Source organism: Patella vulgata, chromosome 6, assembly GCF_932274485.2.
Source record: "Patella vulgata chromosome 6, xgPatVulg1.2, whole genome shotgun sequence".
In the NCBI taxonomy this organism is placed as follows: domain Eukaryota; kingdom Metazoa; phylum Mollusca; class Gastropoda; family Patellidae; genus Patella; species Patella vulgata.
The window spans coordinates 9,049,426-9,063,830 of NC_065884.2; the positions used below are offsets into that span (position 1 = coordinate 9,049,426).

The 14,405-nt window shown below is 36.1% G+C and overlaps 1 protein-coding gene across 1 annotated transcript; it reads right to left on the bottom strand.

Moving 5' to 3' along the window:
• Positions 1–409: 409 nt before the first annotated feature.
• LOC126824946 (MAM and LDL-receptor class A domain-containing protein 1) lies at positions 410–14,115 on the bottom strand. Its single transcript, XM_050554406.1, has 9 exons — positions 13,845–14,115; positions 5,574–5,693; positions 4,786–4,893; positions 3,965–4,075; positions 3,541–3,669; positions 3,164–3,301; positions 2,707–2,837; positions 2,136–2,220; positions 410–1,385 (listed from the first exon to the last, which is right to left on the bottom strand). Exons 1-9 carry the CDS (start codon positions 14,065–14,067, stop codon positions 1,378–1,380), a joined length of 1,053 nt encoding a protein of 350 aa, XP_050410363.1. The 5' UTR covers positions 14,068–14,115; the 3' UTR covers positions 410–1,377.
• Positions 14,116–14,405: the final 290 nt, after the last annotated feature.

Sequence of the window (14,405 nt, forward strand, 5' to 3'; positions counted from 1 at the left end):
TCGAAATAGGTCATGGTGCCGCTGTCCGGACAAAATTGTCCTCACGGCACACTTTATGGCGTATGTCCGTCTTCATTAGCCCTGTCAGTGTAGAACAGTAGGACTTTAAACCCCATTTTCATTTCACAGTGCATAGTGTATGTTTACGTCTTCAAACTTACACCTTATATTTTTTACAAATGCCTCAAGATCATCAAGACCGAAGGTAGAGGGCGACTTGCGTTCTTCTCATTGTGAGGTTTAATGTCAAATCATGTTTACTTTTAACACAGGTAAAAGTGGCCGATTGAATTGTACAATCCCCACCCACCCCCTCACACCCATGCCCACACCCCACCATAATCCGGGTAGGCATGGTAGTCCAAATCATACAATACACGAGTACATATTTTTAATATTATTTGTTTGTATTTAAGGTCAGTTGTTCCGTTACAAAACCAGATTAAATTAAATGGGTTAAACGTCTATCTGTGCCAATGAAAATGGGAGCTTCGTTACAGAAACAAAAGGCAGATAATTTCTACTTCTGGTGGCTAGTGTCAATAATTACAACGACTGTTTCATGAGAGAGATACAAATATTCTATTCTTAGCAAAAGATGTACAGAATTTTATAAGATAGAACTAACATATTAACAACCAAATAATAACAAGGTACTTTTTATGGTGAATTGTATTAAATGTAACCGAATCTGGAATAACAATATATTAGTATTGTCTCTCAGTAGAAATACTCAGCCACTTATTAACTCACGACCCAGGGTAGGGTTAATGTTTGCAGAAAATAGGTAAGGGACCGATGTGTGAGCAGAATACAGTTTTAAAACCTGTATTTCATGACAATTTCATTCGTGTAATACATCACAAAATTACATTATATTATTAATTGTTACACTTTGCGATATTATTATACTACCGACTGAGCCGTCGTAAATAATAAACTAATTTTGTCCAGTATGAACAAAAGGAAAGAGATTTCTCCATATAATAATAATAATAATAATAACCCAAAAACGTAGTAACTTCACCATATATCAAAATAACCCAAATAGCCATAAAATAATATTAATAATATTAAAACACAAACAGAGAAGGGGTTTCTCAATATAATAATAATAATAATAATAAAATCAAGTAGCGAAGGGGTTTCTCCATATAATAATAATAATAAGAGCAAAAATAAAGCCAAGCGATAATAATAGTAATGACCCAAATAGGAAAGGGATTTCTCAATATGATGATAATAATAATAATAATAATAAGCAAATATGGAAGGGATTTCTCCATACATAATAACCAGAGTAACAAAGTCATATCTCCATATGTAATCAGAATAACGATGCTGACCATGTCGTTAACGCAGCCGATCTGCGCAAGCTTAAACTCCTGAAAAATAAAAAATATAATTTCATATACATCATCAATAGCACATTCCATAAAGTGTTTAATTTTTGTTATGTTTTTTTATGCAGTTTGTTACATGGTATCATTAGCCGGTATTCGAAGAATGAATACGTATAGCAATACGATAAAACACGAAATAAGACGATTCAACATGATACAAGTATTAAAAGTGATTGGCATAATAAATATAATCTAATACAACGATTCTTTATGTCACCTTCAAGAGTACAGACGGTCGTGCACGGGACATTAGACATATTTTCACTTGCAAAAATTAATAACAAAATGGATACCGGTACAATATAAAATATGAACTATTAAGAAAACGAAAAACGAATTGATTTTAATAAAATTGGTTTACAATAATCACGCCATAAACAGAATTTCTGTGGTCAGTATAAAATTCTAAATTTAATGTAATACGAGATTCTGTGTATTTGGTAAATGGTAATAGATTTGATTGAAAGCTTTATCGTAGGGGCGGACTGGGGGCCAGAGACCCCCGAGCCTGTCCCGGTTAGGGGCCCCACTATAGGCGAGACACAGAGGTCTTTCCACCGTGCTGTAGAAAATGTTTGGAAAACTGACAGTAAATGGTGCTTTCTGGAGTACATTTTGGGTACCAAACCTCGAGAGACCGCTTTGCTAACCAACTTAGAAAAAATAACGTAAATTCCAGATGTAAAGATATACTGTATTATACTTATAAAATTAATGAATAATTTAATTTACCTGGACATCCTCCCTCGACAAATATAACATCATCTATAGCCATATCTGATCTTATGCCAGATCCTCTAACTCCTTCGAATACAATCTAAAACACAATGTAATATTTCAAAGAATCGTAAAACTTTTAAGTTTTGACATCTACATATACTAGGAAAAAAGTTTGAGGAGTTCAAATGGCTGACTTTTGTTCTGTAGTATTAACAGCTACGTGTTCTATTTGGGGGAGAGATAGAAATGGGGTTTAACGTCTACTCGGAAATAACATATTGTTCAATGTATTCGCTTTAGTAGTGTGTGTGTGTGTGTGTGTGTGGTGTGGTGGGTATGGAGGATAGGTGATTCTACTCCTTGTCGCAAACAAGCGGGAATTCGACATCACACCACTTGACTCATTGACACTCGTTGAAACATTCGGCCACACAAACGGCATATAATGGCTAAATGGTCTTGTGTCCAAACATTAGCATGATCATCTTCGCTTGTCCATAAAGCATCACCCATTTCCGTCCGATATATTTTAAAACTTATCGAATATTCAGGTCCTACGTGTGAAAGATGTATAGGAACTTACCGAATATGAAGATGGTATTCCTGAAATATTTACATAGCTTTGTCTCCAAACATCACCCTGGTCACCAGCTCTTGTCCATACAGCATCCCCCAATCCCGCCTGCTTTGTTTTGATATACACGTTGAGAACCCCTTGAAAATAAATATCAGTTGTTAAAATCATTTATTGAAGTCATGACCAGAAAAAGTATATTGTAAGGATTCGACTACAATGACAAAGGATGTTGTCATGCAGGGTCGGTGTCAAAATACAGAATAGATAATGTGACAGGCTGGTGTTACACAACGTATTAGTAGTATCCTGTCACTATAATGCCCTGTTCGAAATGTGCTAAGGGATGGATATTTGGTTTTAACCCAAAAATAAACTGTTCCGACAATCGGTCAATCATGATCTAAAAGTGAACAGATTCACAGTAATATCTGAAATGTGAATTCGTTTCTCGGTCCGTTCTTACCCATATCATCTCCAAACATATGATACATGAACGCCAAACATTGTGTAGATGTCAATTGGATAATTTCTGGACTCTCTATCCTCCCTGTCTGATTAATTGTGTCTCCCAGGGATGCCTCGATATATATGTACGATCCATCTGGAATAGAATCAAACAAGAAGAATTTCATTTGTCTGGTTAGATTTTAAAGATAAGCCATTAAAAATTGGTGTGCGTTTATTTAACATTGTATCATATTTTTTGTCCTGCATATGTTACCTTGTCTGTCTAACTGTCCTTTTATTTAACATTGAATCATATTTCTTACAGCACGTGAACACTTCGCTGTTTTTCTGTAATTCATCAATTTTAGCAGCCGTTAAAAAACAAAATCTTACCGCCTGTAGGATCACTTTGGGGTCCTGCCCTATTTGTGGGTGTTGGGCCGTTGTTTCTTAACCAAAGAAGAGAATTGTCAATCGTCTGTTGGAATGCACAGTAACTATCATCAAAATTACAATCAATCTCTATTAATTATTAATAAAAACATTATTTAATAGAAAATCATCACCATGTAACTGACTGTCATTCATTTATCAAAGACATTAATACTTTGCAAGACAAACGAATGCAATTGTAATATTCACCAAGGGAGATACATATTAACGTATAGTAGTTTTACTTTCTCAATTAAATGATAGCAATAACCAAGCGATCTGTGACATGAATTGTTCACATATATGTTTTTCGATAATAATAAATCAGAGACTTGGTATTTAAATGTGATTTTCTTTATACAAGCGCTAAGCAGAACCAACTTACTCTCGCAAAAGATTCCTGGAAATGTAGGAGGACAGTTACAACTCACACCACCTTCTGATGGATAACAAGTGCCATTATTTAAACAGGGGTTGTCTACATCACAGATATTTACTGAAATTGAATTTAAGAAACGAATGTTGGCCTCATGGGGAGTTATTAAAATTAAATGTAAGAAACGTATGTTTGTGTTATTAGATTAAAGTTTGCTTTCATACATGGTAACACTGCTGATATATGATCTGCACAAGGCATGATCAGGCGCACAAGAAAAAAAAATACAGATCTGGTGAAACTATTGCTCATCCGTTCCACAAAACAAACATGGTAGTTCGACTAGGTATAACAATTCTCTCTTTTTGTCTGTTCACCCCTTTTGTATGTTATTTGTTGGTAATAGCATCGAAGAACGGGATTTAACGTCCACTCGACACAAATAAGGTATTTCGGGACTAACGTATGGTTCAATTTTACTCCAAGTCGCTTGCGCGTAGGGGTCTTTAGCAGCAGGAGGAAACGGGAGGACCCGGAGAAAACCCACGAGGTTGAACAGGCGACCCTACTCCTCGTCACATACAACCAGACCAGTTAACTCAATGACAGGCCTTATGATACAACGCCCACGCGCTAATTATTCGGCAATCAAACCCCCGAATATTTATGACATTGAGATAGTTGACTTAGGGACGATAACTATTATAACCTGAAATGGTAGTGCACCTTAAACGGTTTTATGGAATGGTACCCATTAATAAGACAAGAATTTACGAGCACGGCTCTAAAGGTTATCGATGGTCACCCTATATAACTAAAATGTAGCTCACCGTCACAGAGTTTACCGAAAAAACCAGTAGGACAATTACAGCTGTAACTGTTATCAATTGGTGAACACGTACCACCATTTTCACAAGGATTAGGTTCACAGACAGGCACTAGAATTAAAGAGGATAGTCGTTTCTCACAGCTATAAAATACACATTTAATCGGACCAATTTCCTATAGTTATACTAAAAGTTTAACAGTCCGAGAAACGTTTAGTCAATTGAATATTATGTAATACGGCATTCCCCAATGTGTAATCGCCGAAGCAAATCATTATGGTGAAGGAGTGGTAAAGTAGACATTCAGTTTTCAACATTGTGCTTAGAAACCCAAAAGAGCGACACCTTCTCTTGTTTTAATCCGATTGAATACAATTCGGGCGATTATCTAACATTGGTTATTTGATTTTGTTTTCTTCATTAACTGTCCAAATAACAATCTGAATACATTAGCGTTGATTAAACCTTGAGAGATTTCATATTTTCCGCAAAAATACAAATCAAACGTAAGTAATTACTATTCTTAAATCATTTGTTAAAGGTTATAAATATAGCTGGCCGTTATATATAATAGGGATATAAACACATTCTGATCACTGTAACTAATTCATTAGATATATAACACACACGGACCATTGCAGCTACTGACCGCAATGGGGACCATTTCAAAATTTGTTTTGTATTTACTTGCAGATGGGGTATTGAGCCTTGCTTTTTTCTTAATGCCAGATTGGCATACTAACTGAATTAAACAACAATGCTGGTTAATATCAGTTAATAAGAGTACATACCTTTACAGCATTTCGGGCAGAAGTTTTCTCCTTTTATTTCACAAGTATCAAATTCCATTGGCGTAAAAAATCCATTACAGGTCTTAACAATTTTGTCTCCACTATTTGTTACAATATATGCTACAAAAATAAACGTTTGCATAGAACAGAATCCAACCATTTTTAAAACAATAGAACTACACTAGTTTTTATATTTAAAACTGTATGTACTGAACAGAATTACCAGCGGCTGCCAGGCAGGATACGCCCACATTTTCGAAAGATGGATAGAGAACAAGCTAACAAGAAAGTGATTTTTCCTACAATCAAGGGCCATAATTCAGGAAATTACAATTCGATATGCGCATATATCGAAAGGAACTGAGATCATTGTGTTATAAACTTACATTTCAAAATTGTGACCTCTATAGGGTCCACAACCTTGATATACCATATTTTTACGCTATTTGAGAACGAACGGCGGCCATTTTGTCTGTCAATTTTGGGGCGATTTTCACAAAATTCGAACTCAGCCGTCCTTATGGTGTAACGGTGATATAATAATACGTTTTTTTAAATCGGATAAAAATTATGACCTCTATTGGGTCCACAAGCTAAAAACATGATTTTTCGTACAATCAGGGGCCATAATTCAGGAAGTGACGGTCCGATATGGGCAAATATTGAGAGGAACCGAGATCTTTGGGTTATAAACTGATATTTCAAGTTTCAACAAAATCGGATAAAAATTGTCACCTCTATAGGGTCCACAACCTTGATATACCATATTTTTACGCTATTTGAGAATGAACGGCGGCCATTTTGTCTGTCAATTTTGGGCCGATTTTCATGAAATTCAAACTCAGTCGTCCTTAGGGTGTAACGGTGATATAATAATACGTTTTTTAAATCGGATAAAAATTATGACCTCTATAGGGTCCACAAGTTAAAAACGCGATTTTTCGTACACTCAGGGGCCATAATTCAAAAAGTTACGGTCCGATATGCACGAATATCGAAAGGAACCGAGAACTTTGGGTTATAAACTTACACCTCAAGTTTCAACAAAATCGGATAACAATTGTGACCCCTATAGGGTCCACAACCTTGATATACCATATTCTTACGCTATTTGAGAACGAACGGCGGCCATTTTGTCTGTCAATTTTGGGCCGATTTTCACGAAATTCGAATTCAGTCGTCCCTAGGGTGTAACGGTGATATAATAATACGTTTTTTTAAATCGGGTAAAAATTGTGACCTCTATAGTGTCCACAAGCTAAAAACGTGATTTTTTGTACAAACAGGGCCCATAATCCATGAAGTTTCGATCCGATACATGCCAATATCGAAAGCAGCCGAGATCTTTTGGGAATAACCTATATTTCAAGTTTCGTCGAAATCGGATAAGAATTGTGACCTGTAGAGAGTCCACAAACAATTGTGGATGGACGGACGGACAGGGGCGACGGCATAATACGTCCACATGAAAATGTGGGCGTATAAAAACATTTTTATGTTTAAAACTGTATGTATTCAACAGAATCCAACCATTTTTATGTTTAAAACTATATGTTTCGAATGGGATTCCACTATTCATCTTCATCTTAACGAAATGTTAACATAGTGTAACCCATGCATGAACCTGCCTTTTAAAGATGGGTTTTCAGCTATGAATATGCTGACATATTGTGTTAAAACTGTTGTTTCACGTTATATGTATTTGAATTGTAAAGAGCGTCTTGAAGCAGCTTATTAGCTGGAATACCCGGCCTATATACAAATCAAGTAGTGGTGGAAGTAGTATCCACTTTAGCTGCATTTAAAAGATCGTCAGGAAGTAACATGAAAATAGAAAACCAGTTTAAATCTTTTAGAGGAATTTAAGGCAAAGTCAGTAGACCTCATATCTGGCGGACAAGATCTCGTTAAAAATAATAATCAAAGTTTGAAAAAATAAATAAAACAAGCCAACAGTGAGGCTTATATTCCCCGCCGATATTTCAAAATAAATAGATGACACATATTAATTAATCGCACATTTATTTGTTTCCACTAAGTTTCATCACTCTCTATCAGATAGAATCAAGATGATCTTGTCCCAAACCATCGACAAATGAAATCGATTAGCTCTGCTTAGCTTAGCTTCAGCACGAAATGTTAATCACTGAACTCAATCAAGACATTCGCCTAATGAACATCTACATCAAGCTTAAACATTCACCTAATAGACACCTACGCCAAGTTTGAAAATTAGGCATTGGCCTAATAAACACCTACACAAAGTTTGGACATTCTTGCTCAATTAGAAAGTGAGTTATTGTCTTCCAAAGTCTGGCCAATCAAATTGCTTATGGCTCTGCTTACCCTGAGCAGAAAATGCTCATTATTGAACTTAGTCAAGGTATTGATGTAATGAAACTATACATCAAGTTTCATCACTCGCACTTAGTTAGAATTAAAGTTATCGTGTCCCAAAGTACCAACCAATCAAATTGCTTATCTCTGCTTACCCTAAGCCGAAAATGCTCATCTTCGAACTCCATCAAGGCATTGACCTAATAAACACATACACCAAGTTTGAACATGGAGTTTTTGTGTCCCAAAAAGTGTGACGGACGGACGAACCCATTTTAATAGTCCCCTTGCTTACTTCGAAAGGCGGGGGACGATAAATAAAAGGCATATATGAAAGACGAAATTCGGAATTTTGAAATTGTCAAACATCAAAACTTGAACCCCCGATCCCGGCTATCCAGAAATGTATTCATTCCGGAAATAGGAGGGCTATTCTTCAAACTAAGACCTATTGTGTTCATTTTTATCTGCGTTAACGTGGACTTTTCACTTTCTTCATATTCAATTCAAAATGGTGACCATCTGTTGACCGAATTCAACATTCTGCTCCGATCGATTTTTAGGATTCAGAAAATTTAACGCCCATGTCTGTAATTAAAATATCGCAAAGCCTTAGGTATTTTGTCACGTTTTAACTTCCGGTTAGATCGACAAACTCTTTATTTTGTGTACGCATCAGTAATGTCTTAGGCAGTACAGAAAAAAAATTCAAGTCATTCTGACCAACTTTTTTTATTGTTTCAACACTTTGTCCCTTAATTTATCCAAAGGAAAAAAGTTGGAAATTTCTAATGATAGCGTTGAAGTTGGATCCATGAGGTCTACTTACATTCCAAATTTCTTGAAAAGCGTACTTATATTAAAATTATCGTCAATTTGGTTTTATTAACGGGACGAAATGATAATGACTTAATTTTCGAAATTCGAAAATCAGATTAGCAGATTTGAAGTAAATGTTTCAAGTTACTCAAAAAAAAAAGAATAAGTGAAATAGCTCAAAAAGTCACAAAATTACAGCTATGTAGGTCAACCTTTTTATCTGTAAATTTCTGATTCGTAAAACGTTTGGAAAATATATTGATTCCAAAGCCACCACCCATTCTTGGAAGGAGGCTAACCAGAAATGTATTAATTTCCGGAAATAGGAGAGGAATTCACGAAACGGCGGTCGATTTCGATTATTTTCAGGTCGTTAATGGAAATTTGTCACTCGTAAACAACTTTGTCGACACGAAAATCGTGTAAGTCGAAATTTTGAAATATTCAAATACAACAATTTTGCCATGCGCCAGGCTATCAAGAAATGTATTAATTTCAGAAACAGGAGACGAATTAAAGCCGTAAATGTAGATTTTTCAATATTTTTCGTATTCAATTCAAAATGGTAATCAAAATTGGATTCAAATCTTTTAATAATTGCAACCAGTATATCATTTACAAAGACAATATGAACAAAAAGTGGGTGTGACACTGCCGAACGGTAAGGGGTATGGTGGAGAAGGGGGTCGTGCACCAACATCAATAGTTACCGTCCTTAGGGTAAAAGTATACCAAGTTCCAAAATAAACCATCCAGAATTGTGGTCTTCGGGCATTAAATGCAAAATCGGGCGTGGCTCTGCCCCTGGGGGTCGGGGCATTCATTAAAATAAATGGTTGAAGCCCTTGGGCTATAAGCAATACATATGCCAAGTACCAAGTTGATCCATTCAGAATTTGGGCGTGACGCTGCCCTTGGGGGTCGGGACATGCAGTTGTCGTCCTTAGGCTATATTAAGGAATACATATCCGAAGTTCAAAGACGACCCAATAAGAATTTTGGCCTGTAGGCAACACACAGAGAAACAAAGAAAACATGGGTGTGGCTCTGCCCCTGGGGGTTGGGTAATCATCAAAAAACAATAGAGGTCATCATTAGGGTATAAGGAATAGTTTCAAAAGGATCTGTTAAGAATTGAGGCCTGTAGGCAAAACACAATACACGCAAACATTGGGCGTGGCTCTGCACCTCAAACGATAGGAATGTTCCTTAGGGTACAAATAATAAGTATCCAAACTTTCAAGATGATACGTTAAGAATGCGGCGTGTAGACGAAAAAACAAACAAATACAAGAAATGGGCGTGACTCTACCCTTGGGGTTCGGGCATGTACCGAAAACAATAGGGATGATCCTTGGGGTATAGAGAATAAGTATGAAAAGTTTCAAGATGATCACTAAAGAATTCTGGCCTATAGGCGACCCCCCCCCCCACACACACACCATACACAGACAGGGGTGACGGCAATATATGTCCACATTATGAATTTTGACGTATAAAAATCGGTAAGTTTTTTAGTTCGTAAAATTCGGTGATCTCGGAAAGATCCTATGGTTAGATATAAGATTTACTTCCAGGACGAAATGGTAATGACGTAATTTAAGATATTCGTAAATCAGAAATAGCAGATTTGAAGTAAATGTTTCAAGTTACTCCAAAAAAAAAGAATTAGTAAAATAGGTCAAATAGTCACAAAGTTACGACTATGCATGGTCATTTTTTGGGTTCGTAAAATTCAGTGATTTCGGATTCTTAAAACGTTTTGAAAATATATTTAAACAATAGCGACCATGACAAATTTTTGAAACATTTTTATTTTGCTGGAACAATATTAGTTTATCCTATCATCTTGTAAGATGTGCGGAAAATATATTCTACAAAATATTATTCTGTAGTGTTTTTCACTTCAAGAGTTCCACAATATATTGGACTTTTTTTTCTTTCAAAAATTTCTTATCAGATCCCCAATATGCCTGTGTGGTACCACATTCCACAAAATTTTCGACTTGGAAAAATTTCATGTTTTGGGTTTGTGGTGTTGTTCACCACAAGAGTTCTACAAGATATTGGCAATATTTATTGTTGAAGTTTTGTAGTAAAAAACACAACAGACCCAAAAATTTTGTGGAATCTGGAACTGTTATTTTGTCTATGTCCAATTTCTTGTGGAACTCTTGTGGTAAAAAACCAGCTGCTGTCAGGCAGGATACGCCCACATTTTCGAGGGATGGATAGAGAACAAGCTAAAAAGAAAGTGATTTTTCCTACAATCAAGGGCCATAATTCAGGAAATTACAATTCGATATGCGCAAATATCGAAAGGAACCGAGATCTTTGGGTTATAAACTTACATTTCAAGACCGTTCAATAAAATCATATAAAAATTGTGACCTCTATAGGGTCCACAACCTTGATATACCATATTTTTACGCCATTTGAGAACGAAGGGCGACCATTTCGTCTGTCAGTTTTGGGCCGATTTTCACGAAATTCGAACTCTACCGTCCTTAGTGTGTAACGGTGATATAATAATACTTTTTTTAATTCGGATAAAAATTATAACCTCTATAGGGTCCACAAGCCAAAAAAACACGATTTTTCGTACAATCAGGAGCCATAATTCAGGAACCAAGACCTTTGGGTTAAACACTTACATTTCAAGTTTCAACAAAATCAGATAACCAGCGGCTGCCAGGCAGGATACGCGCACATTTTCCAGAGATGGATAGAGAACAAGCTAAAAAGAAAGGGATTTCTCCTAAAATCAAGGGCCATAATTCAGGAAATTACAATTCGATATACGCAAATATCGAAAGGAACCAAGATCTTTGTGTTATAAACTTACATTTCAAGTTTCAACAAATTCGGATAAAAATTGTGACCTCCATAGGATCCACAACCTTGATATACCATATTTTTTACGCTATTTGAGAACGAAGGGCGGCCCTTTTTGTCTGTCAGTTTTGGGCCGATTTTCACGAAATTCGAACTCAGCCGTCCTTATGGTGTAACGGTGATATAATAATACGTTTTTTTAAATCGGATAAAAATTATGACCTCTATTGGGTCCACAAGCTACAAACGCGATTTTTCGTACAATCAGGGGCCATAATTCAGGAAGTCACGGTCCGATATGCGCGAATATCGAAAGGAACCAAGATCTACGGGTTATGAACTTCCATTTAAAGTTTCAATACAATTGGATAACAATTGTGACCTCTATAGGGTCCACAACCTTGATATACCACATTTTTGTACTATTTGAGAACGAAGGGCGGCCATTTTGTCTGTCAATTTTGGGCCGATTTCCACGAAATTCAAACTCCACCGTCCTTAGAGTGTAACGGTGATACAATGATACATTTTTTTTTAAATCGGATAAGAATTATGTCCTCTATAGTGTCCACAAGCTAAAAACGCGATTTTTCGTACAATCAGGGGCCACAATTCAGGAAGTTACGGTCCGATATGCGCGAATATCGAAAGCAACCGAGATCTTTGGGTTATAAACTTACATTTCAAGTTTCAACAAAATCGGATAAAAATTGTGACCTCTATAGGGTCCACAACCTTGATGTACCATATTTTTTACGCTATTTGAGATCGAACGGCGGCCATTTTGTCTGTCAATTTTGGGCAGATTGTCATGAAATTCGAACTCATTCGTCCTTACGGTGTAACGGTGATATAATAATACATTTTTTTTAATTCGGATAAAAATTATGACCTCTATAGGGTCCACAAGCTAAAAACGCGATTTTTCGTACAATCAGGAGCCATAATTCAGAAAATTATGGTCCGATATGCGCCAATATCGACAGGAACCAAGATCTTTGGGTTATTAACTTACATTTCAAGTTTCAACAAAATAGGATAAAAATTGTGACCTCTATAGGGTCCACAAGCTAAAAACGTGATTTTTCGTACAAACAGTGGCCATAATCCATAAAGTTTCGATCCGATACATGCCAATATCGAAAGCAGCCGAGATCTTTTGGAGATAAACCTATATTTCAAGTTTCGTCAAAATCGGATAAGAATTGTGACTTGTAGAGTGTCCACAAACAATTGTGGACGGACGGACAGGGGCGACGACAATATACGTCCACACGAAAATGTGGGTGTATAAAAAACCCAAACCCAAAATACTCTATCAAAGTCGAAAATATAGTGAAATGTGGTACCACGCATTCATATATGGAAGGTTTGAGAGGATTTTTTTTTTAAAAAAAAATTGTTATTTTTTCTATGTCCAATTTCTTGTGGAGCTCTTGTGGTGAAAAACACCACGAACCCTAAACAATCTATCAAAATGATACAAGCATATAAGAAGGCGGGGGGGGGGTCTGAGAAGAATGTTTTGAAAAAAGTTGATTCCATTATCTTGTGGAATTCTTGTGGTAAAAAGACCACAGACCCAAAACATGTCGAACATTTTGTGGAATGTGGTATCACACAGGCGTATAGGGAGGCCTGAGAAGAATTTTTGGTAAAATTTTTTTTTTCTAAGTTAAATTTATTGTGGAACGCTTGTGGTGAAAACACCACAGACCCAAGTCGAAAATTTTGTGGAATGTGGTATCACACAGGCACATAGGGAGGTCTGTGGAACGTATGTGGTAAAAAACACCACAAACCTAAAAACACTGTATCAAAATTATTCTAAGTCGAAAATCTTGTGGAATGTGGTACCACACAGGCATATAGAGGTCTAAGGAGACATTTTGGAAACAAAAGTCCAATATCTTGTGGAACTCTTGTGGTGAAAAACACCACAGACTCAAAACACTCTATGAATATTATTTTAAGTCTAAAATCTTGTCGAATGTATTTGTTTTCAAAAACCCAATATCGTGTTGAACTCTTTGGGTGAAAACTTCACACAAATGCCCCCAAACCTTGCCATAAATGCTCTATGAATATTATTTTAAGTCGAAAATCTTGTGGAATGTATTTGTGTCCAGAAAACCCGTAACTTGTGGAACTCTTGTGGTGCATAACAATAATCTTAACAAAAACAATACGCTTGCATATGTAATATGAAATTTTAATAAATAAAATAAATGTAAACATAAAGACACTTTAAACAAACAACCAAACAAATAAATTACGAACCCGTTTTCGATGCATCGCTGTAACTGCAGCATTTTCGGTTCAGTCGCTTGATGTTACCCTTGACAAATTGCTTAAAATGATCGTAGAAAAGGCAAAGGCCTCTCTGTTTTGCCTCATTACAGATTGTCTGAATTGATGGCTTTGAATGTTGATGAATGTTATACCGATGGCCCAAAATGGTTGTCACAGTGGTCATGAAGAAAACTAGTATTAGCGCCCGCATGTTGAAATCTGCGATAAACCTCGTTGTTAATGTTGATATCAAGAGTTGAACTGATATCGATGAGGAGAGACGTGACTATTTATCCTCCACAAAGTAGGTGACGTCAATTGTTTTGACCAATCAAATGACTGTTTATACGTTAGTAGTAAGTAATAGGCCTACAACATGTGTTGTTACCATATAAGGGAAAACAAATGATGAGTTAAAATTTGAATATTTGATATTTAGCGAGTTAAATCTGTCATCGCATGTTAGATCTTGGCTCTACTGTCTTTCAAAATCGCTGGAAAAAAATCCCAATTTATTCTTGTATTTGTATTCTTTGCACCTGTCATACT

Excerpts from the sequence above, each read along its gene's own strand:
- LOC126824946 (XM_050554406.1), bottom strand. The coding sequence starts at position 14,067 with ATGCGGGCGCTAATACTAGTTTTCTTCATGACCACTGTGACAACCATT. Across the intron at positions 4,894-5,573 it reads CTGCCCGAAATGCTGTAAAG|TGCCTGTCTGTGAACCTAAT; the intron begins GTATGTACTCTT and ends CTTTAATTCTAG. Across the intron at positions 2,221-2,706 it reads GAATACCATCTTCATATTCG|ATTGTATTCGAAGGAGTTAG; the intron begins GTAAGTTCCTAT and ends ATTGTGTTTTAG.